The sequence below is a fragment of the Rattus norvegicus genome, chromosome 2 (assembly GCF_036323735.1).
Source record: "Rattus norvegicus strain BN/NHsdMcwi chromosome 2, GRCr8, whole genome shotgun sequence".
In the NCBI taxonomy this organism is placed as follows: Eukaryota; Metazoa; Chordata; class Mammalia; order Rodentia; family Muridae; genus Rattus; species Rattus norvegicus.
Window position 1 is genome coordinate 36,595,249 of NC_086020.1, and position 24,998 is coordinate 36,620,246.

At 38.8% G+C, this 24,998-nt stretch overlaps 1 protein-coding gene across 6 annotated transcripts in view; it reads right to left on the reverse strand.

The window, feature by feature from the left end:
- Srek1 (splicing regulatory glutamic acid and lysine rich protein 1) overlaps window positions 1-23,730 on the reverse strand; it is a 35,567-nt gene extending 11,837 nt beyond the window's left edge. Inside the window, exons 1-9 of one of the 6 annotated variants that reach the window (NM_001412515.1) lie at window positions 23,394-23,630; window positions 16,381-16,514; window positions 10,979-11,103; window positions 8,206-8,370; window positions 7,629-7,807; window positions 6,357-6,487; window positions 5,390-5,504; window positions 885-1,004; window positions 251-559 (exon numbers count right to left, since the gene is read on the reverse strand). In NM_001412515.1, coding sequence (NP_001399444.1) covers window positions 251-559; window positions 885-1,004; window positions 5,390-5,504; window positions 6,357-6,487; window positions 7,629-7,807; window positions 8,206-8,370; window positions 10,979-11,103; window positions 16,381-16,514; window positions 23,394-23,554 — 1,439 coding nt within the window. In that variant the 5' untranslated portion in view covers window positions 23,555-23,630. Of the gene's footprint in view, window positions 1-250; window positions 560-884; window positions 1,005-5,389; window positions 5,693-6,356; window positions 6,488-7,628; window positions 7,808-8,205; window positions 8,371-10,978; window positions 15,039-16,380; window positions 16,515-23,393 lie in introns of those variants that run through there. The other 5 variants (XM_039102993.2, XM_063282421.1, XM_039102994.2 and 2 more) reach the window with 5 other exon arrangements.
- Between the last annotated feature and the right edge of the window lie 1,268 nt (window positions 23,731-24,998).

Consider the following 24,998-nt stretch of genomic DNA (forward strand, 5'->3'; position numbering starts at 1 on the left):
TTCTGCCTCCAGAACCCATGTGGAAAAGCACAACACAGGATTAACAGAAACAGACTTGGTAGCATGCATCTTTAATGCCAGTACTGGAGAGGCATAGACAAGCAGATCCCCAGGGCTAACTGGCCAATCAGCCTAGCCTATTGTGCCTTGGCCAATGAACCACATCCAATGTCACTCTATGACCTCCACACACTAGCACCCACAAGCATGTGCACCTGCACACACACACAGAAGTTATGTATCACCAAACCTGCTGGCACTACGGGATCGTCTTGAGGAATTGTAGCTTCGGGGCGGTGTTCTAGACTTCTTCTCCTTCTTCCGTTTTTCATCTGCCTCTTTGGATCTGTCTTTTTCCCGTTCCTTGTCTTTATCTTGTTCCTTCTCCTTTTCTTTGTCTCGCTCCTTTTCATGGTCCTTTTCCTTCTCACGGTCTTTATCTTTGTTTTTACCCCGTTCCTTGTCTTTTTCACGCTCCTTTTCCCTTTCCTTTTCCTTTTCCCTTTCTCTCTCCTTCACTCTTTCCTTCACCTTTTCCCGGGTATCTTTTCTCTTGTCCCTTAAAACAAACAAACAAATATTTGGCTAAAATAATTCTCTCTCAAAAAGAAAAGACCTCTCTTTCTGCACAATTACCAATAAAAAAATCATTTGCACTGTCTACAGACATGAGAAGTTGGTGTAACTCAGGTGTGTGCCTGACGGAGGTGCTAAGGGGAGCAATTAGGCTGAGCTGAACCACACTGGTCATGTTTGCATCAGAGGCAATTCACCTTAGAGGGTAAAGCAGCCAGAAAGCTTTAGTTCTAATAAACCTGAACCACAAACTCACGAGTGAAAACAGTGATAAAGTTTAAACTCTCTGTGACTGCTCCAGAACTCACCGTGACCGCGACCGGCTCCTTGACTTCCGCCTCTCCCTAGACTTAGAGCGTTTCTTATGTGGGCTCTTGGATCTACGTCTATCTTTCTGTCTTGAACGTGACCTGTTATGGGATCTACTCCTAAAGAAAAATAAATTGTAAAGATATCAAAACTTATTCTTAGAATTTCAACCCTAAAATCTAAGAATTCTTAAAATCAAAATAAGATCATTTAGAAAACCATCCTATTTATTAATATTTTAAATGAACCTTCTCTAATGTTTTCATTATAATAGCAAAATTAAATTACTGGAAAATTTACCAGCTATATTATATTGTGTAGAACACAAAACAAAAATAATTAATAGTTATTTTCTCTTTCTGGGATAGTATTGTCAGCGATAGCTTTCCTTTTTGTCAGAACATCACATGCCTCAAACCTGTAGACTTTTCCCTTGGCCCAGGTTTTCACATCATAGATTGTCTCTAATTCCTGGCTTCCATGTAAGCTAGCTGTGATTCATCCTGAAGGGAGCAGGTACATGCTTCAACAAATTCTGTAAGTGGCCATGCACTGTTTGTTGCAACAAATATGAGGAAGAAAGTAATAAAGCTGTCAAAGATCACACTCCTAAGAACTTTAATAGAGTACCTGTGGAAGGGTGGATAGCACTGATGACAGTGACAGTACGACAGATGACACATGAGGTATCTGGGATTCGAATGTCTAATGTGCTGTCTTCATCTTATAAGTCTAACTTTAATCAACCATTAAAAGAAACCTTTAATACTCTATTATCCCCCCAGAAAAACATAACATGTTATTTCAATTCTGAGGAGGCCCCACTGAAATAACTGGGTATATTTTTAGTGTTATTTTTTTCATAATAAAATATCCTAGGCACAATTTACTAAAATGTAAAACAGGGCTGTCAGTATAGTTCAATGGAAGTCTGTAGAAGATACAATGCCCTGGATCTGACCCCAACACTACAGTAAAACAAAAGGACAAATTTTCTTTAAAGTGTAGCAGAGCGCATGTACATAACTCAAATATGGAAGTGGTGAGGTGTTGAGTTTGACAGTGTGGATCCAAAAGGCACCTTTGCCACAGTGACTGTGAGTTCTGGCTAAGTCTTTGTTTTAGAAATCAATATTCCTCTGCAGTCTGAATCCCACCTAAGTTCCCAAGGTTATCATGAGGACTCAAGCAGATGATGTTTGCAAAGTGCCTTATGGCCCCTGGCACAGCGTAAATATTTAAATTAGCGTACAGGTAAACTTTCATCTTTCTTCCAAAGAAGCCAGGGACATGTAAGCTTTCCATTTTTATTTTTACTTTTTAAAGATTTATTTATTTATTATATATAAGTACACTGTAGCTGTCTTCAGACACCAGAAGAGGGCATCAGATCTCATTACAGATGGTTGTGAGCCACCATGTGGTTGTTAGGATTTAAACTCAGGACCTCTGGAAGAGCAATCAGTGCTCTTAACCACTGGGCCATCTCTCCAGCCCCCCAGTATATTTTATATACACAAAGTTCGTCGTTATGGTTGTGGTTTTGGTTTAATCATATTACTTATTTAGTGTGTGCAATGTGAGTGCCAAGCACATGTCAAGGTCTGACAACAACTTGTAGGGTGGGTTTTTCCTTCTAGCCTGCGGGTCCCAAGGATTAGATATAAGTTCCAGGTTTAGTGGAAATAATCTTTGCCTGCTGAGCTACCTCACCAGCCCCACTGATAGTCATGGTTTAATAAAATAAATTAGAACAAATCCTACAAAAAAAAAAGATTTTAAAAACAAGTCTGAGGTGGGCTTTGAGGCCAGATGCCTAATTGCATCTTACTAGTAAGTGCATTTTCACTTATCCAAAATTTGTTCATGTATAGCTCATTTTAAACTGTCTAAAAATTATTTTCAAATTAAATAACAAATAGCAACTTACTGTCACACTGTATCACAGCTCAATTATACATCGTTTCCATTCACCATTTCATACAGTTCCTAATCTGAACTAGCAAGTTTATGTAACCTAAAATACAATAATCACAGAACTGCTCTTCTTTCCCAACACTAACGCTATAAATAAAACAAACAGCACAATCTGGGCAAACAGAAATACGCTCCTCAAATCATAGCCAAGGACAGTCACTCCTTTCTCCCTGTTCCTAGCAAAGGAGATGGGAAAGTAGGAAGAGGGATGGTGGACACATCACCATTCCCTTTTTAATGAACACACATAGCAAGTGTATCTACTTATGGGGTACAGTGTGATTGATAACTGCACACATGTACACACAGTGTAGTGATCAAAGTCAGTGTGACCCAACACCCTTCTCCTTAAGCATGTGATATGTCTTTATTAACAGCAGATTTTTAACTCCTTCTAGTTCTTATATGATAAATTGCTACAAACTATAACCATCCTATGTGTTGTAGCAGGTGAGAACTTTTCTGTTTACTATATGGATTTTGGCACCATTATCCAATGTCTTCTGCTCCCTCAGAATTGACTGGAACTCAACTTTTAGAAGAACGATTCTTTTAAACTTTCATGGGAATAGTTTTCTGCCTAGAAACAGGTGACATTATAATCTACACTGCCCTAAGTCAGCTGGGGACAGGGGAAAGTGTAAAAACTTCTTTCAGGTCAAAACCCTCAAGTCTCATGTCTTCAGTGAAAACTGTCCATGCCTCTATTTTAGTGAGAACTCATTTTCTCATTGCTAGCTTATGTGTATTTCAATATGCATGTGTAAAGCATTCTGACCATGTATACTTGTGTGTACATGCAGCCAAGAGCCAATAATTTCTAATTTTAGCTCAGAGACATCTATATGAAAATACATTCACTAAAAGTAAGAACTGACAAACTTCATTTAAACCTCTTAGAGGACAACTAAACTCTTAGAGGAAGAAAACTACATAAACTCAAAGCCTTTAAAGTGGATAGTAAAGCAGATAACTCAGTTATTGCTCTAATTTTTAAAGGCATGCAAAGTTTCACATTTTATCAAAGAAACCAATGTTAGTGGATAAGTTTTAGTTTTTCTCAACTAAGAGCTTAGCTGTCCTCAAACCAAGATTCAGGAAACCAGTCTTTATCACTCTTGGGCACTCTCCTACTTCTCTGATCTTCATTATCCTGTCAACATGTGGCAATCAATCCACCCACCCACCCATCACCCACCCACCCACCCATCACCCACCCACCCACCCACCCATTACCCACCCACCCATCACCTACCCACCCATCACCCACCTACCCACCCATCACCCACCCACCCATCACCCACCTACCCACCCATCACCCACCCACCTATCACCCACCTACCCACCCATCACCCACCCACCTATCACCCACCTATCACCCACCTATCACCCACCCACCCATCACCCCCACCCATCACCCACCCACCTATCACCCACCTATCACCCACCTATCACCCACCCATCACCCACCCACCCATCACCCACCCACCTCCCATCTCCAAACTGCTCTATCTGTTCTACTTTCTGCTCTAACTTTGGTTCCTACTGCACTTACCTTCTGGGTGATTTTGAGACAATGTTTTGCAATGTAGGTCTGGCTGATTTGGTATTTACTATGTATACCATACTGGCTTAAACTTGAGGAACCTGATTTTGAGCTTGCCAAACTAAGAGCTTAGAGACAACAAAGTTCCCAAAAAAGATTCTGTAAACCTTGTATGGACCACACCATTAAATGGGGCTAGAAGTACAATTTACAAAAGTCAAAGAAAACTTCTCTATTTTCCCATCTCATCTTAGAATCTTCTTGATCAGCACAGAAAAAGTAGACTGATGGTTCATGTGGGCTTCCCTTGAGGCCTCCTCCTTTAGACGACCCCCACCCCCAAACATGCATGCACGTTATCTGTGCCATTCTCTCAAGACATAAGTCAGCATGCAACAAGGACTCACTACACTTCAGGCATAATTTCTCAAGGAACTTGCAATGAAATCAGGACATGCTGCAATTTGCACTCTGAAGTATCCTTTGCACCAAACACAAAGCAAATTACATAGAAAAAATTAAAATGCTGAAATTATAAAAATAAGACAAAAACAACTTGAAGACAGCACTGGTGCTTGGGCCAGAGGGCGGCCCAAGGAGACATGCAGCCTAAGAACCATCAGCTTCCCTCAGGACAGAATCAAACACTTTCTGTTGCTTATGTGGAAAAGGCTAGTTTGGAAAAAAATTCAAGTATAAAAAAACACATGCAAATAGAAAACCTTTCTAAAACTAAAGATTATTAAGAATATTAAAAATTAACAATTAGAAAAAATGCTTTCTTCTGAGCACACAGAGAGCAAGCATCAGGCTGGGCAGCGCTGGTGTGGCCCTTAGCTATGATGTTTCCATCAGAGTCGAAGTTGTTAACAATCACCAGGTAAGCACACACTTCTGACATTTCTGAGTTGTGACACTCTGACACCTTAACTATGTGAAATACAGAACTGAGAGAGCATTGAGCAGACAGCAGAGTCTCACCTGTGCTTTGACTGCGATCTCTTCCTTCTAGAATGGGACTTTGAGCTAGACCTGGACTTTGAGCGAGTGTGAGAACGAGATCGACCGCCTTTCCTTTCATTGCTCTTTCCAGACTCTGGGAGGAAAAAACCACTTTGCAGCGTAAGCTCAGAACAATTAAAGATCCCAGTTAATAATTAGGCACAAGTGGAATATACCACATATAGTGCAAGGGGCCTACTCTCTGTACATCCTCCTCCTGTGCAATTATCCTTCAGAAACATCCAAGAAAGTCATTGCATAAACTCGTTGAGTGCAGCCACCCTGCAGCAGTACATATAAACCAGATGATTATAAACAGCTGTTCGTAGTATTCTGTTGCTGCCATAACGCAAGATTAAAACATGTCTGCAATTCCTAGGACAGTGAGGCTAAGACTTTCCTGCATTTATTTTGTTAGAACCGAACCTAAATTTCAAGTATTAATTTAGGAAATCTAATGAAAGATAAATCACATAGACAGTTCAGAGTGGAGTTTAAAGTATTTAGCAACACAAAAATTTGAGTAAGTTTTCCTTTAGTCTAGCAAAACTGAATATCTGGTTTTTCTAAATTAGATGCCCTTTCTCTTGTCTGAAAATTAAAACTTTGAGGGAAAGGCAACCTGCTTACATTTAACATTTTAAACATTTATTCTGTCCTTTTTAGCCTCACAGAAACATTCTGACTGCGTTCAGCAAACCAACCTCAGCACTGACTTGTTTCCATAGAGGACGCTCACTGACTGAGGCTAACGTGCGTCTGCTCAGTAGTAGGGCAAAGATAGTTCGTGCTGAGTCGTTCTGAGTAAGCCACTTACTATGTCTTGAGTTTCAGTCTTCTGATTTGTACAAAGAAGGAACTGAGCAGTGTAATCCTAAAATTCCTTGCACTTCTTAGAGCCTATGGTCTTTAGACTATGTCCTATACAACAACACTGTGGCCTTACCTGGTTCAATGGCTGCTGAGATAAATGACTGAGCCTCCCGCACTCGCTTCATTACTTCTTCTAACTCCTTAGCTGCAGCCTGAGGTGTCATCTCAGGAGGTTTTACTATTGCATTGTTGGAGTGATTTATTCTAAATTAAAAATATTAGTATATCACAAACACACACCATAGTTTATAAAACATGAAACAATTAAATGTTAGTATGATATACATGTTTATAAATCTGAGGATATCTCAACAGCACATAGGAAAATAAAAATAACTAAATACAGACTAGCCAAAAGTAACCTTAGAAAGCGATGATCAATCTCTCACCTCTACCTACTACAATTTTTTGTTAAACAAAGAAAAAGCAAGAAAAACTGGTCTAGCTTACTTCTTCAACAACTGAACAGACTGCTACAAGTTTACAAGTGCCTTTGCACACACCTTAGGAAAAATGACAGTGATAATAATCAGGATTTAAATGGACACTTCTACTCTTAACTAGATTATGCTAATATCCTGCATACCCGAGCAGGACGAGGAGGACGCTGACCACATGGCCATTTTTTCAGCACTGTCCCATGTCTGAGCCAGCAGTGAAGTACACCTGGTAAACCTCCCTCCCTTATTAGGCAAAGTAGCTTCTGCGACACAGACACACCTGCTGTGTCTATCTTACATTCCACAGAGAAGACTGAGCACCCAATAACAACAGTGACTGATCATTTAAGAGTAAAATCCAAAACTGTTAATTAAGAGATCCACATACGAAACTCAAAACCACATTCGCCTTAATAATCTGCATAAATTACAATTTCTGGACTTGAGTATCTGAAGCATACAATAAATTTTTTGCAAACAAGGATGGCTATGGGCAGATAAATTCATAATGTCTGATTAAAACACTTCTAAATACTTAACTCTATTTTCTTCCTAGGATTTGGAATTTACCCAAGTTCTTATTATAAAGAATTCCGCAGTTCAATCACAAGTTAAGCTGCCCTTAACTGCAACCATCACAAAACAAGCCTGACTTATAGAACTACACAGAAACTACAAGCCTGAAGCCACTATGTATCATATGCAAACAATTAACAGTCAACTACATAGTAAAAAAGGAAGAGGAGACAGGTCTTAAGGTTACAGTGTCACCTACTTCACTTATACTTAGCACAGTCTTCCTTTCCACAAACTGCCAAGTACTATTTGTTTAAAAGTCTTAATTAAATCAAACATTTTACAACTTTTTCTAAGTCATTAGAGTTTCTTTGTTGAAGATTTCTTACTTCAGCGGCCTGTCTCCAAACATAACTCCATTAAAAGCAAGGGCCCTTGGTACAGAATTTTGGTCTGCAAATTCCACAAAAGCAAACCGAGTTGGCTGAGTCTCATCACCTGCCATCCGAACAAACTTCACTTCTCCAACTTGTTTAAAAAATTCAAGTAGTTGATCAGCTGTCGTTGTCTGAGGAAGCAGAGTGACATTTTAATATAGTATTTTCCCTTTTTAAGTCAGGTAAGTAAAGCAGTTAATGCTTGCAGGGGGGAAGGAGGTAACTGGCAAGGTCCCCATGCTCCTGTCAATAACTCATGCCTATGCTCCTGATATCCAGTCCCCATTAAACTTCCCAAGAAAGACATGAAAGGCGAAGAGGGCTGGGGGGAGAAGAGGGAATACAGGAAGGGGAGGGGCCGCAGGGAGCAAGAGGGGAAAATGAATATGATTAAAATACATGTGAGAACATGAAACCCATTATATAAGATGTGCTAGTAATAATAAAATTTATAAACAAGTAAATAATATTTTATCAACAGAATTTTAAAGAAAAAGCAGCTACCACCACCCAGTTTCTTCTTAGTTACCTGTGAATTCAAATTTCCAACATAAACTGTTCTCCTAATCTCGTCAATTTTAGAAGGATCCACATTTCCCATAAGTGGTGGCTGTGGTATCTCTCCAAGTGCTGTGATGTTTGGGTCCAGTGCTGCTGCCGGTATGGCTCCCAAACTGCTAAGTGAAACGCCAAGCTACAAAAACAAAAGTCGACTTTAATGAGGAAGTTTTCATCGGTGTCCAAAGCACTGTTCTCTAATCTTGTTACCAGTAGATCAATTCAACATGAATGGAGGGAGAAAGGGGCCTTTTGCTTTAAGCTACATGTATCTGAACATTAGGTTTTAAGATAACATTTTTTAATTGTCTGGGTATTTAACGATCTTTAAACAAATACTAAAAATGAACAGCACTTTTCCATGTTCAGTGTAGTTATATTCTGTGATTACCATAAACAGCATTATTAAACACTGGGCCAATGCCTTGGAAAGAAGTAAGGTTAGGTTCCTGGGAGCCCATCATTACAATATGTCCAGCAAGCACTCAGTACAGAATGTCCTTATGTCTCTTTCCGTGTGATGGTCCCTCGGGTAATATATGTTGATTCATCAACACTGAATACATGGCCAACGAAACAACCAATGAAACTTATCTACATTTTCATATTAATTTAAGCTTTAAGAAAAAAGAAAAGGCATTGTGTGTAGGGAATTATCTAAAGAGCAAATTACACAGAAAAACAGAATTCCAAAGAATATGGCACTAAACAGACTACACTCACACTTGTCTGCAAAATGAGTACTGAAACAGGGCAGAAGACACTTGGCTTCACTGGAAATACGCACATCATGGGACTCAAGCTCATTGTTGCTCTAGAGTGTCTGCTGCAGACAGTGATTTGGGGGGTTTCAAAACCTTCTACTAAATGAACAAATTCACAAACACAGGATCTGCAAGTGTCACCTGTATTTTGGTCATTCCAAAACACCATCTGGGCGAGTTTGTAATCATTACTACAGCATTTAAGTTCACTAAATTATTAACTTAATCCGTGCTATCAGCACTAAGAGAGTATGGTATTAGATTCCAATTTTTAAAAATTTTAAAAATTTAAGGCAGAAATGGTGATATACAACTGTGATTTCCACATGTCAGAGGAAGGTGGACCAAGAGAGTTCAAGGTCATGTTCTCAGCTACAGGGCTGAAAGGAAGCCTAGGCTACATGAGACCCTGATTAAAGAAAAGCCCAAGTGGGACAGAAGGATCTCAGTGAAATTAAATGATGTGTTCAAAGTCACCAAGTGGTAAATACAAGGCATCAACATGAACAAAATAAAGCTGAAATTCAAAAGTTCAAGAAAAATCTGGAATGGTAGGCCATTTTTATGTGACGGTGGAAGGAAAAAAAAAAAAAACCCAAAGAATCATCTATCTTTTCTTACAATTTAAAATTTTATGTTTATGTGTACACCACAAAGACCCAAGTGCCTGTGGAGACCGAAAGAGGTTATGGAGTACCCTAGAAGTGGAGTTCCAGACGACTGTAAGCCACCTCACAAAGGTGCTGAGAACCAAACCCAGGTCCTACACAAGAGTACTAAATACTCTTGACTGCTGAACCGTTTCTCTGGGCTCCATTGGATAAACTTTCCAGAACATTAGTAAAGTCAGTGTTAAAACACATATCAGGAAGAGACACGTTCATTTTAAAGTATATTTAAAGAGACAGACGTTCTCAGAATTTTAAAACATGTTCTGCATTTGGCAGAAGTAACAACAAAAAAAGGTTTTTTTTTTAAAGAAAAAAATAAAACCATTTTCATTTCTACTTGTGCTACTCCATAAAACTGATCACTGGCAATATGTGCAAATACACTGTAAACAACTAAGATTAACAATTAAATAGCAGCGGTTTCTAAAGATGAAAAAACAAGTTTACAAAACCAGTCACTTACTGTTGTCACAGATGCCAATCCAACCTTTCCGAAAACATGTGAGGTTATGTAGCTTCTAACCAACTTAGAAATAAAATTCAAATACCTTTCTATGATCTAAAAACACTTCCAAGTCAGTGTCCTATCCAATCTTAAACACCCAGTTCTCTCCCTTCACCCTGTTCCAGCCAAGCATACAAGTTCATTAAAAGTCATCTTGTCCCATGGTCCCCCATAGTAGAATGTTGTATAAGACTCAAAGTTTCAGAAGCCACTTCTATAATCAGGAAAAACTGACCAACAGATTTTGCACACACTCTATGGAACACTAGCAAGTTAAGTCACTGTCCTTATCTGACGAATGGCCCTCCTTTAAACAGTATGACCAGAATCTTTCTCACACAAAAACCAAAAGCCCAGTAATGGGTATATCTTTCATTTACTAAGAAATCAAAAGATATTAATTACTGTTTAATTCTTCATAGCAAAAATGTAAGGATTCTGTCGTATTTTCACCTTGTTCCACCTTCTCAGTCATCTCTGAAATGCTTTTTCTATTACCAAAGTTCATCTCCCTTAAAATGGACTTAGTCCTTCTGATCCTCCTGAACTGGGAAGTGATCTGCGGCCTCCAAGTCTGTGTTATCTAAAGTACCAAGTTTCCTATTTGAATTTTCAAATGTGAACAAGGCTCCGATTATTTCGGAGTAATTCCCAAAGCAACATCAACTGAGGTGACGTGGGGTACATTTTAAGTATGGACTTTGAATGCTGCCAGCAAACACAACACAACAAAGTAAAAATAATTTCTTACTCCTTACTCAACCTAGTGCACAGGTCAGTGCTCACGCCATCAAGAGGACTTACACTACTCACTGCCGTCAGTGGACTGGAGGTTGGTATGGGAAGCAGCCCTGCACCAGGCACCAGGCTTGTCATGGTTGGAGCAGGAGCCAGTAAAGAAAGGGCTTTGGCTTCTTCTGGGATTTTACCTGCAGAGGCAAGTTCCAAATATTATGGAAAGCAGAAACACCACACCAACTTTACACTATGATTTTACAATTACCCTTGCACTTAAAAAATAATAATAATAAATGAATCTATCTAGCAGATCCGTACAAACAAACAAATAAGAACATAAGGCTTTCCTTTTATCCTGCTCTATTAGGAAAAATAAAAGTGAGCAAAACTTCAAAGACTAACAATCTCATTAATGGAACATTATTTTAAAAACTGAATAATGTAGACAATTATTTAACACTTTGAGCTATGGGTCACCTGTACTGGAAACTTAATGTTCATGAACCAAACGATATCAAGCATGGACGCTTTCCCAGGACGCTGTTTTCGCGGTGATCGAAAGTTGTGTTACACATGACAACCGTTCGTGTTGGCTGCGTCACTAATAGCACACAGAACATCAGATACAGAAAAGAAGAACATTTTTTAAAGTTTAATCCCCAGAAATGGCAAATAACCAAATTAGTCAAAAAAAAAAAAAAAAAAGAAAAGAAAAGAAAAAGAAAAAAAAAAACAAATATGTGCGAATTGAAACTTGCTCCATAAGAGTCTCTCTACCCTGTTACTGAGGCTACCGACTTGAGAAGCAAACAATTCTGATAACCCTCCAAAGGACTCCACTCGATCTCAAATAAACAGAAGAAAACAGAAAACTTGAACACATAATCAGCTTGACTTTAAAAAGGTCCATACCCATCATCAATAAGATACCTCACCAACTAATACCTAGCGAGAATCCAATCCCAAAGATGCCTTAGGCAATTGATAAAAAGAGTTAGGGACTGAACCAACGAAAATTTCCCTGTCACAGGGAACTTCTTACAATGCTAACTTTTGATGCAATTTATGTCTATTTATCTGAGAACAGTAACAGATGCTTACAAAAGCTTTTCTCATTAAGTCTGTCATTTTCTAACAGGAGTAATAGTAAAATCACTTTTTAGTAATAGTAAAAACATTTAAGAAAAAATGCCTGCAACTTAAAAAACAATTTATTTTGAAGTTCATGATCTGCCATATTTAATTTCTGAATTTAAAACAATTTGATAAAGACTAAAACTTTTACATTTTTCCTATCTTCTTAGCAAAATAAGAGAGGTGGGGTATATTTCTCAAACTTGATCACATATATAAATTACCATTTCTATTAATTAAGAGCATCTTAAAACTGCATTTTCAAACATCACAAGCTGAAATCTATGTGGTAAATTTTCAAAAGTGTTATGCCTTATTTTAGTGGTAAATCCTATTTACATAGCCAGATGCACAGAGATAAATATCTAAACACTCTCTCCCGGAAGACCTCAAAGCACAATGGAATTCAAGTTGTAATTTTAAGCTTTAGATAGTGGTTTTAGGTTATCTATAGAAAAAATAAGAATTACAGTTTAGTGGCTTTGGCAAATGCATACTTTCTAATTTTACAGCATCTAAATTTAACTAATTTTAAAAAAAGAGGTTATTACTTTAAATTCTGGAAAACCAATTTCTTAACATGCAGAATGAAGATATAAAATAACAATGACTACACTACCACTTATCTGTATATGCCCATATGTACACTAACTACCACTTATCTATATGTGCCCATACGTGTACTATACTATTTGTTAGTTACCACTTATCTGTATATGCCTGTATGTACACTATACTGTTTATGTTACTTATCACATTCGCTTTATCTGTTAGACAGACAGCTACTTCTGAAGGTTTAAAACCTGAACACCTTTGGTGAGTGACTGCTACACTGAGGTACTGCTTCAGTACCCTAATTTATTCACCTGAGTTGCAACCTAGTAATGTGCCAAATTTAATACTCTTTGTCAATCACCAAGCCCAGCTATCCACACAGTATAAAGACTACACAGACAATAAGGTACCCATGTGAACAAAGCTCATTACTTAGTACGAGGCCTCAGTTCTTTTAAGTATTAGTGGACTATCAGACTTTCCCTACCTCATGACAATACGCTGTTAAAAATAAGTAACTTTATTATTTCTGTCTTATTCTATTAGAGATACTCTTAAGAAAAATTCCTTTGTTCTATTTCCAAACTATAATTCTGTAAAATGTGTCCTTTAAAGCTCCCCTAGAGCATATAGAAGTATAAAACAAGCATTTAGCATTTTCCCCAAACTACACTTCAAAGAAAACTGAGGCAGAAATCTCTCTCGTACTACTGTGAGTCCTCACTTCAGAATCCACTTCAAAAGCTAGTAACCTCTGAGAGTTTTCAACAAAAAAATTCAAGCAAACAAACAAAAAAAATGCATGCAAATAAATAATGAACAGTTTTCTCCAGTTTCCCCAGAAGTAACAAACGGCTTCCTAAGACCAAGGTAATAAAAGACAGAGACCTCCCCCTACCTTACATGGTTTTATATGCCTACGGTTCTAGGGGAGGACAAACATTATAAGCCATCAGTTGGTTTTTATGAGAGATGTAGACTTGGGGAAAAAATAAGCACTGAGCCCATCAGAAAATGTTTCTAAGATTCTCATAAGTGTTTTAATGTCTGAAGATCAAAATGTACCTCAGCAACCCACAAAGAAGGCCTGAGCATCTTCACAGCACTGCACTCTAACTTCCTGCAGGAGAGTTTGCTTCATCTCAAGGTTGAGCTCTGTTAATCATTCCCCATAAATTTGCAACATATTACAATCTCTTAATGGAATACCATTCACAAAGAACTGGAAAACCAGCTCACAAGTTAAAAGTGAAAGATTTAACAAAACAAAAACAAAACAAATAAAAAAAAGGGGGGGACAAAAGAAAAAGAAATGAAATTAAAGCAAAACAATAAAAACAGAGACAGGGCGTCCATCTTCTGCGGTTCAGACTCCGATCTCATTTCCCCAATGAAGGTTTCACTTGGCGGCAGGTTTAGTGGCATGGCAAACAATGCCTAACTCAGGCAAGTGTAACAGGTCTGCCTTGGCCAGTCTAGTCATCTAATAATGCACAAATATCACATAGAGAAAACATACAAAACCAAATTAATAGTCAAAATCCATCTCCCAGAAAATGTGGACATAAAGTTATGACTGATGATTAGGCTCACACCTGTTACGTTGATCTTACTTTTCTAAATGTTAACATTTATAAAAAGAAATCTGAAATGCACGTAACAACAAGAAGGTCATATTTAGACAAGTATAATGAAAGTATATTTTATTCAAAACGGCACATTTCATTAACAGTAGGTCTTGCTCAATGGGTATCAATAGCTCTTCTCCACCCTCTCCTCACATTACTGTCTAAACTAAAAACCAGCAAACTGAAAAAAAACTGAAAAACCTGGTAAAATGTTTTATATGGCCTTTCTCGTTTACACCACGGTGTAAATAAAGCATGCAAAGAGTCAAGTGTTCAGGGCATACCCAGCCCCATGCACCTCCGCTAAAAGCCTCCTCCACTGCAGACTGCCTTCATCTGCTTTCCTCACTCTGCTCTCTCTTTTTAATACAACAATGTATTACTTCTTTGCTGGAAGTGCGTAATCAGATTGAACAGCTATAAAAGTCATCAGCTATATTTGAAAGGCCTAACTAAAAAATGTGTATCAGTTTCTTCCTGATATCTTATTAAGGTACCTTAAGATACTTTATTAAGGTACAGATAAAATGTTGTAAATTTTTAGATTTGCATGTCCAAAAATGGTAAAGTTTTCTTGCAAAATGGTATCATTAAAAATGCTTAAAGTTATAGCTGACTATTTTATTTGACCAAGTAAAACAAACCAAAATGAGACTCCCATATTCTATAACTTTGAAAGTTTCTTACAAACCAATGTCTTTAATTGTATGGGATTACAGCAAGGTTCCAACAACAATTTAAAATTCCTCCTTCAAATTCAGTAATGAGAAAGTCTATGCTATATACTTCTCTGCTATTGCCAGTGTAAGCTTTCTTTCCTGTGCAGTTTCATAGCCTGGAACCTTATAGAATTCATAGCCTGGAACCTTATAGAATAATTCCAACTTCTTTCTCTCTCATCTTACTCCAAACTCAGGGCTCACTGTGCTCTTAAAGGCTATCAGAGAAGAATATATTTGGCAAATAGTTTACTTTTAACCACATTTATCTTCTCTATCTACTCTAATCCCTTAAATATGAGAACTATGCTTTCAAATTTATCTGGGGGTAAAAAAGAAACCAGAACTTCCTGTTCTGGGATTTCAAAACTACCATTCTGGGAGGAGTTGTATCTTATAATGCTCTCAACATTCCAAAACAGGCATTCTGAAACAAGCATAAAACTCTCAAAGTGCAACAAACTCCAGATGAACTAATGATTTTATTGTAAATCTACTAACTACAAGTTTTTAAAATTACATATAAAAAGCCCATTAAATTGTCTCTAGCATATTTTTATGCTATAAAATAGTTACTATCATTTAGCAAAAATAAATAAATAAAATGTATGTATAAGCCAGTCAGTACTCTAAGTTAGTTGTACATTGAAATTTTCAAAATCAACAGCTAATATATATGAATGACTCTGGAAAAACCTAACATTTTTGATAATAATTAGCTACTAAAGCAATGCAGGAATGTAAACCTTAACAAGTAACTGGAGACTTTGGGCCTTGCTCCCATCTCTGGCACCACTCCCTAATGGAGGCTTTAAAAACTGCATTCTGGTTACCCTCCCCAATAAAAGCCAATAAAAGAAAAAGTTCCGGGTATATAACAAAAATTACACAGAATATAAAACAATGGTCCCATAACAACGGAGAGAAACTACCTTAAGAGGATATTTGAAAGAATAAACTGAGTATTTTTCAAATAAATATAAAATATCAAAACCCCAATTTGACTGAATATACATTATGCTTTACTTGGAAAATTCTTAACTCTGTCCTTATTAGTATACACTTACATATACATTTAAAATATTTCTTATACCAACTTAAGTTTTTAAATTCTAAAAAGCTCTGTTTTACAATCTGCGAATTGGCTACAGAAAAGCCAAAGCCAACTATAAAAGGCCAATATTTAATAAATTTTATAAATGTTCAGTTGTAAAATTTCAAATATCCGTAAGTAATAAACTAACCACTTCAGTATAATTTTCTACAGTTGTCTTTTCTTCTTCAAATGTCATTGTTGTTTTCACACACACAAATGTGAATGTGCACAGACTGACTCACACATAGAGTACTGGCCAATTCCCAGGAAAGCTAAAGGCTATAGTAAGAGACGGAACAGATATTAAAACAGTAAGAAAAACCATAAGATACCAACCTTCTGCACAAGGAACTACTATCAGAGCTCTGTCAATAAAAACCGTGTTAGTTAGATGCTGGGCCACACCAACACTTGATGGCTCACGAAACTTAATATAACATACTTTGGAGGAAAAAGCAAGAGGTGTATTGCTGCAAGATAAAAAGAAAACAAATAGATTAATAAGTATTTGCACAGTTTTATAATTTTCACTTGAAATTTCTTTCTTATAACAGACTTAGGTCATTTTTGTTGCTAAAAATGACTAACGTGAGGGTTGGGGATTTAGCTCAGTGGTAGAGCGCTTGCCTAGGAAGCGCAAGGCCCTGGGTTTGGTCCCCAGCTCCGGAAAAAAGAACCAAAAAAAAAAAAAAAATGACTAACATGAAATAACAAATTTTAGTCATTTAACACTGACTTGTCTGACAAAAATAGAGGTCACTCTAAGGATTCCCTACAAATCAGTCAGCCTTTGAATGAAATTCAAAACAGCTAACGTGTTATCAGTCAAAATCCCTTTACAGACGTTCCCATCCTCATGACTTCAAACTGTAGTCTCTCCCACCCCTAACCGATTCCCCAACATTTATATTACTAAAGCCATGGTAAAGCCATAGCTAATGTAACACGGGAGGCCCTGGGTTCAATGCCGCCAATCCAAAAAAAAAAAAAAAAAAAAAAAAAAAAATCACCGAAACCTTCACAGTATTCATACAATTCGGTAATATGGAACCAAACAAGGAGTTTTGCATGGCTTCAGGCTACAGAATAAGATGCTTTTTAGGACAAAAACAAAAAGGTTTTACAAACAAAATATTATGTAATTCATTTTGCAAAATAGTAGACACTCTAGTTTGTGTGAATGCTTGTGACCACTTAAGTCCAGAAAAAGATATCAGATCCCCTGGAACTGGAGTTACAAGAAGTGAGTTGCCTAAGGTGGGTGCTGGGAACCTAACAGTAGTGCCTATACTCTAACCACTGAGCAACCTTTCCAGCCCCTCCAGTCACTTTTTTCACTAAATTTGTTCTCTGTGATTCACCACATACAGCAACAAATCCACCCTTACAACAACATAGAATAACATTAAATGGTTAAAGTTACAGCTACACGGTCAACCTGTGATGGTTAGTATTGCTAGTCAAATGGACTAGATCCACGATTACCAAAGAGACAACTGAAGTGGGAAGACCCACGCTGAATATGGTTGCTACTATTCCCTGGACTAAATAAAAAAGAGAAAGCTGTGAACACCATATTGAGGACTCTGCTCCCAAGTGACCCATGAAAGAGTCGTCTGACCCCAAAAGGGGTTGCAACCTGCAGGTTGAGGACAACTGATACAGTACTCCACAGTGTTCAGCAATTTTCATTTTATGGTACACTTGTACATGCTAGGCACTGCGCTACATGGACCCTCAGTCCTTAAGCCATTTTCTTAATCTTCACCTTCACCAGTCTTCCTGAAATAAAGCCCAACTTCACAATTATTTTGTAAACATGTAAATGCTTATTTGAGAAGAGTTATATTGAACATTACAGATTTCATATAGATGCTAACTGACAAGTGAAATTTCTTTATTATTATTATTATTATTATTATTATTATTATTATTATTATTACTTTCAATTCAGGGCTTCCCTGTATAACCCTGGCTGTCCTGGAACACAAAGACCTGCCTCCTGAGTACTGAGATTACAGCATGTGTCACCACTGCCAAGTATCAACACTATATTATTTATAAATCAGTAATGTTTATAAATCATATGCTTAGTCTTTCTAGTATATCTAAACTATCTAATAGAACTATTTTTCTTTATCACCACTTTGATTATTTTGATTATTAGGGACTACACTCAGGGCCTCAAACATGCCAGACAAATTCTCTCTCTCTCTCTCTCTCTCTCTCTTTCTCTCTCTCTCTCTCTTTCTCTCTCTCTCTCCCCCTCTCTCTCTCTCTTTTTTTTTTTTTTTTTTTTTGGAGCTGGGGACCGAACCCAGGGCCGTGCGCTTGCTAGGCAAGCCCTCTACCCCTGAGCTAAATCCCCAACCCCCAGACAAGTTCTCTTAACTATGAAACACACCTCTAGCCCCTATCACTTTAAAATCTAATTTTGATCTCCGGGATTTGCTATGTTGCCCAGGCTCACTTTGAATTTCAAATCCTCCTCTCTCAGGCTTACTGGGAGCTGGGAATACACATGTACCACCAAATCTCATGACCACAGTCTTACTTTTCAAAAAGTTACGCACTCTGTTTTGTTTAAAAGTAAACTTCTGTAGAAAACAGCTCTGTCTGCCCAGCAGCCGACGAAGCACACCTTACATCCCAGCCTTTGAGAGACAAAGGCAGCTCTGGTCTACAAAGCTAGAGAAATCCTGTCTCAATAAACCAAATTTTTTTTAAAAAGGCACTGTCCAAAAGTAGTAGATTTTGACCTCATTTGTTGAATCACGTTTTAGGGTTTTTTTTAGAATATAAAACTTCTGGGTTTTAAGTGGAGAGATTTAAAAACAAAACAAAACAAACAAAACCCACTTCTAGGGACAGGTTAAATTTCTGTGGTCCTAACTGGGTTTTTTTTGTTTTTTTTTTTTTTTCATGAAACATGGTAGTTACTTTACAGTGTTACTCAAAATGCCAATGTAGTTAGCATGTGTCTAACATTTTATTAGTACATCTACATATATACATATACAAGATGTAAAGTGGCTCTCACCCCTTCCTGACGCTTTAACCCTTTGACACAGTCCCTCATGTTGTAGTGACCTTCAACCATAAAATTATTTTTGATGCTACTTAGAAACTATAATTTGGCTGTTTGAATCCTAATGTAAACATCTGTGTTTTCCAAAGGTCTTAGGTGACCCCTGTGAAAGGGTCACTTGATCCCCGAAGGGGTTGCGACCCACAGCTGAGAACACCTGTTTTAGAAGATCTATCAAAATTACATAGTCCAAAACATGGACAAATAGTTTTATGCATGCAACTACTGGCCAACATAGCATTTACCTAAGGACTCCAAAAGTACTTTGTATGGCACAGATCTCCAAGCCTTTCTTACGAAGCGCTGACACTGCCTGCAGACCTACCGATCCCTACCAATCCCTGCTGATGATCAACATTTCCAAACCCATCCAAACTCATTCATTTGTAATTAAAAATTTTAAAGATAACCAACATATGACAGAATTTTAAAAACACTCAACACAGCACATGTCTAAATATTACTTTAAAGCACAGCAATATGAAAAGTGCTTATTACAGATAAAGTAAAAAACGTTTATAATCACAGTGTATGACTCCTTTGATTATACTGTATTGTAATAAATAGGCACATATAGAGGATCAGAAGGAAAAACATGCCAATGAAAGGAGCTTGGTGGAGTGATGCTAAGATCATACTTTCTTGTCCTGCACTCTACATAGAATGGCTGCTCTGGTTAGGTTACAGAAGAAGGCCCCCGTGGCTACTATTGTTCCTGAGTTTATCCAGCTGAAGGCACTAGAAGGAGGTGGGGCAGGCTACAGCACGAGTGTGTCCCTTGGAGGAGATTTGATCTTGTTCCTGGCTCCTTCCTGGGGTCTGTCTCTTTCCTAACCACCTTATTTCTGCTTGGCCATAGGCTGAACTATCAGAGCCAGCCAACACACTATGAAGCCTCTAAAATCCTGAGCTGGAGTACTCCATTTGATGAGCTTAGGTGTTTTGCCATGACAACAAAGTAGAACAGACAGACACAGCATATGTAATGTTTTAAAGTTAACTAGGTTACTTTAAGTAACTAAGTTACTTAAGTAAATAGACTTTTACTTTGGTTCTTGGAACTTTGAAAACCAGAATAGTAGGACCCCAGAGCAAGCAAGAAAAACTGCACAGGTAAAAATCTCCCTGGTGGTGGAAACCAAAACAGAATTATCCTTGAGGAGGTTAGTCAACTGAAGGAAGGGACAAGGGAACTTGTACCATACAGATACTCCCCAACTGTGTGGTTGCTACACTATGTTTAAATCTGTAAAAATTCATTCATCTCCACACCATGATGTCTGTTCATTTTTCTGTATAAATATTAATTATAATGATAAGTTTACTGAAAAAAGTCATTTGTATAAATAGGTGTTCAGGAACTATGAAATTCAATTACTGTGCAAAAAGTTGGACAGTAATCCTGGATATTTAATTATCTGGCCACAGGAAAAAAAATCAAATAATTCTTAGTATTTTCAATGAATGTCTACATAAATCCTCTTTTAATATTGTGTATTATCTGTGCAAGTGTACGCACAGGTAGGTGCACCTGTGGAGGGAGGGAAGACAACTTTCAACAGCTGAATTCTCTTCTTTCACACTGGGTTCCAGTCTAGAGACTGAATTCATGTTATCAGCCTTGACCCATATTATTGGCCTGTTTAAATGAAAGTTTAATGTTTAAAATTAAAATGAAACTGCCCCCTCTGCCCCCAATCTGTAGGATCCTGGCATTCACATAAAAGCAGGGTGAGGTGGTTTGTGGCTGAGGCACTAGCTCTCTAAAGTAGATCCCCAGAGTGAGCCAGCTAAGCCAGTCTGTCAGAGCTTCAGGTCAGAGAAAGAAAATTTTTCAAAAAATAAAGTGGAGAGCAAAAAAGGAAGACACCTGATATGACCTATTTTCACATTTCACTAAAGAAATGTATCTCCAATTTTCAATCAAACAACTGCTCAACTTCTAAACAGTAATCACAAAACAATGTTTACATGATAATCAGAACCACTATCATTATCTTTGACAAAAGTACTACTGACTGAATTTTTATACACTTCAGGCCCAAAATACAAGTATATCCTTAAGGACCAGCTAGCATAACTATATTATGGAGAGGAAAACCTAATAAAGTTTATCAGTATTCACTACAAAACCAAAATGAAGCTCTACTCCTAAACTTATAAAAACTAGGTAAGAGTTTTTGTCAGGCAACAACGTTGCCAAAGGAATTATTGTGACATACTGACTCCATTTTAATACAAACAGCAGACCATTTTACCCCCTTTGATCTTTAAATCCCAGTTAATAACTTTTTTTCATGCAGGAAGAAAACTGGATTTACTCAAGACCAGTCCTGAAGAAGACAAGGTGGATTCTTTAAGATGCATCTTCCCCAATGCCAGTTAATACCTGGCAGTGTTTTACCATCATACAAATGGCATTTCATTGGGAATGAAGAACATTCTGTAATATATTTCTTCAGACCCTCTACTATCCCAAGGCTGGTTTACAAGAGGTTCATGGGCATTGTATTTTACTGACTGGCTTCCAATCCTTCCAGGATACAGCCCTCCTATGAACACTCTTTTAATTACTAAATGTTGAGCATGGAAGATAGCTAAAAGCATCTTTAAATGTTAAGAGATACTACAAATGTTAGTGCCACAGTTACATCAAACCTTATGCTCATGCACTTATGCAGGATTCTTGTCAAAAATATACTGCTTGAATCTCAGCCTATACTCTGACTATATGTCATTCTACTAACCTACATCACAAAATGTCAACTTCATTAAAGATTTATTTTTTTTTAAGTGAGGAAGGGGCTGGCCGGTTCTACACTGGAGACAACTATATATCATGGTATTCTCTGAAAATATACTAGATAAAAGGAGGAGGGGCACTACTAAAACATCGAATTTTCTTTTTTTCTTATTTTTGTTTTGTTTTTTCTGAACATATACTAGATAAAAGGGGGAGGGGCAGTACTAAAACATTGCATTTTCTTTCTTTTTTCTTATATTTGTTTTGTTTTTTGAGACAGTTTCTCTTCACCCACAGAGCACTGGCTATCTGAACTTGACCAGGGTGGGTTTGAACTCAGGGGATCCTGGTCTCTGCCTTCTAGAGTGCTGGGATTAAAGCATGTGACACCACGCCCAGCTAGAATAATTGAGAATTTAATAGTCAACCGCACCAAGAGAAAAGAATACTAATGGGCATTCACTGTTTTATTTCAACTTTTCTGAAAACATGAAATATTTCCAAGAATAAAGGAATTAACATTAAATATCCACATTCGTAAGAAATCCAGTGGTTCTGCTACTTACAGAGAGTAGAGAGATATATTGTTCTGTGTGCATGACTATGAAATGAGCCAAAATCTTTTCCCAAAAATCGTGAGCAACTTTTCCTTCAAATAATTTTAGCATAAAGAACAAAATACTGTGAACCTTAGTATTTTCTTAAAGTTTATAAGCGCGAAAATGTTAAGAACAGTAAAACCACGATGAGTTTTCTGATTAGTTAATATTGCACAGGGGAAATTTACCACTTCAAGTACATTGCCTAGGAAGCGATATCGACATATAAATGCCAATGAAGCGCTGGATTTTAAACACATGTTCACAGTAGTGATAATTCTGCACTGACTTATACTTTTTGAAACGTTTGAGCCAGTGTGACCTTTTCGGAGGAAAATTCAGGCTGTTGCCAAAAGGAAAGATTGACGTAGTCCTTAAGATCGTGAATATAGGCTCGGTTAGAAAAACCGAAAAGATGGTAAATGTCTAAGATCACTCGGGAGAACAAAAACAGTCCGGATTCCATGTTGTCATCCGCACTCTGTCTCATCAGCACTTGCTAACAGCCTGACACTAAGAACTAAAGGTCCGGGCGTTGGCGTTGCTGGCGTTCTCCACGATTCTCCCAGTGCAAAAACGTTATAGGCATTTGCCATGAGGACTCCCGCGGCCCACCTGCGGCCATCTTAAGTTCGGGGTAAACCAAAGGCCTGGGGCACCCAAGTCGAAGACCGGGCATCAACCACAGTCCTGGGAGCTCGACAGGGTAAGGTACTCCTGAGTCTTTTGCAGGAACCCCGCGAGGAGCTTAATCAACAACACCCCAATGCGGAGAACCCCGCAGCCCGCCCGGTGCCCACATCAAACATGGCCGCCTAGGTAAGCGCGCGGTCACGTGACGCCCGCGCTTCCCCCGTGCCTCGGCGCCGGAGGTCTCGATGGCGGCGCGCCCCTCCCCCCGCCGGGCTCCAGCACTCACTCTGGGGGATAGAGTCGTAGCTCCTCGATTTCTCCTAGGAAGGAAAAGAGCGTCCGCATCTGCTCGCTGGTCACCGCCGAGGAGAGGTTCGTCACCTGAATCACCGTCGTAGGGAAAAGGCCGAAGCCTAAGCCCAAACCGAAGCCGCCGCCGCTGTTCATCCCGGCCCTGCTGCGGCTGCCTTCCCGCTCCCCAACGTCCACGACGCGTCAGCGACCGAGCCTGGGAAGCGAAGGCGCGCGGCCGTGAGCGCGCTCCCGCGTGCTAATTCGCGGCGCCCGGCAGGTCTAGCCGCCCATCGCGCGACTCTTCTGCTCCGGGGGCTGCGCGCGCCGGCCGGAAGCGTTGCCCTGGCAACGCGGCGGCTCCCTGCGGGGTCCTGGCTGCTCCAGCTCTGGGGCCAGGTCGCTGGGATTGTTGCTAGGCTTCTCCTAGGTCTTCAGAGAGGTTACCAGCTGCTGTAGCGAGGGTTGCTGCAGGGGTTGTGCCTACAAACTCCATCACGTCTCTATGCTTCTGTCATTTAAGAAGCCCGGCTCTTTCTCCAAATCAGGCGGAGGAACCCAGAGGCCTGGGCTGCACTGGGGAAGGGACAATGACATCTGGACATTATAAAATAAATACCTGACCAAACTATAGCTTCATTATTAAATGGCTGCAACCCCACTTAACCTATTTTCAAAATTGGCAGGCACCCTGATTATGAGAATGCTTGGGAATTTTCACGCCAAGGATGGAGGTTAGGGTAAATGAGTGAATGAACGATTTTGGTGTCAATTTATAATGTGCATTTTATTCACTAGTGGGCCTTAATATCTATGCTATTAGGCAAAGGCAGATAAAGGACACAGACAGTCTACATACAACTTGCACCTTAAGTCCTGGAGTTGCCCCACAAACCACATGAAAACTAAACTCAGAGGGATAGTTTATTGAACTCACACCCCAAGACTGATCAACCAGAGCAACAGCTCAAAGCTGAGCGCTGGACATTTCTTATGGCCATCTTAAAAAAGGTTAAAACCACAAAAACAACAATGAACTCATAGGCAGGTGCTGGAAGTGCTGCCTGGTGGGCGGAACTCAAGATATTTTAAACATCGTGACCTTTAATTTGATGGGTCCTACATGAAACTAATGGTTGTGGAATTTCTTAAGATTAACAAACCTCATACAGAACACAACAGGGTAATTGATCAGCATGACCTGCTCTGAGTCAAGTTATTTTTGTGCCAATGATTGGCAGGCACATTACAGCAACAATATGAAATAACCTGGCAGGCATAGAACAAAATGGCTACAGCTCCGCCGGGGGGGGGGGGGGGGGGGGGGGGGGGGGGCTCAACACATGCACTATTATTAAGACTTTGTTTCCCTTTTTGAATTTGTTCTGGTGGTCTTAAAGCAACAGTAGAGCCGAGGGTGTAGTTACATTGGTAAATATTCACCTTGTGTACTTGAAAGCCCAGTGTTGACACCATAAACCTGAAATTGGCATAAACCTGTAATCTTGGTGCTGGAGAAATGGATGGATGGATAGATGGATGGGTGGATATAATGGTAGGTTAAAGAGCTGACACCTGATTGGGAAGCAGGGCAATGTTT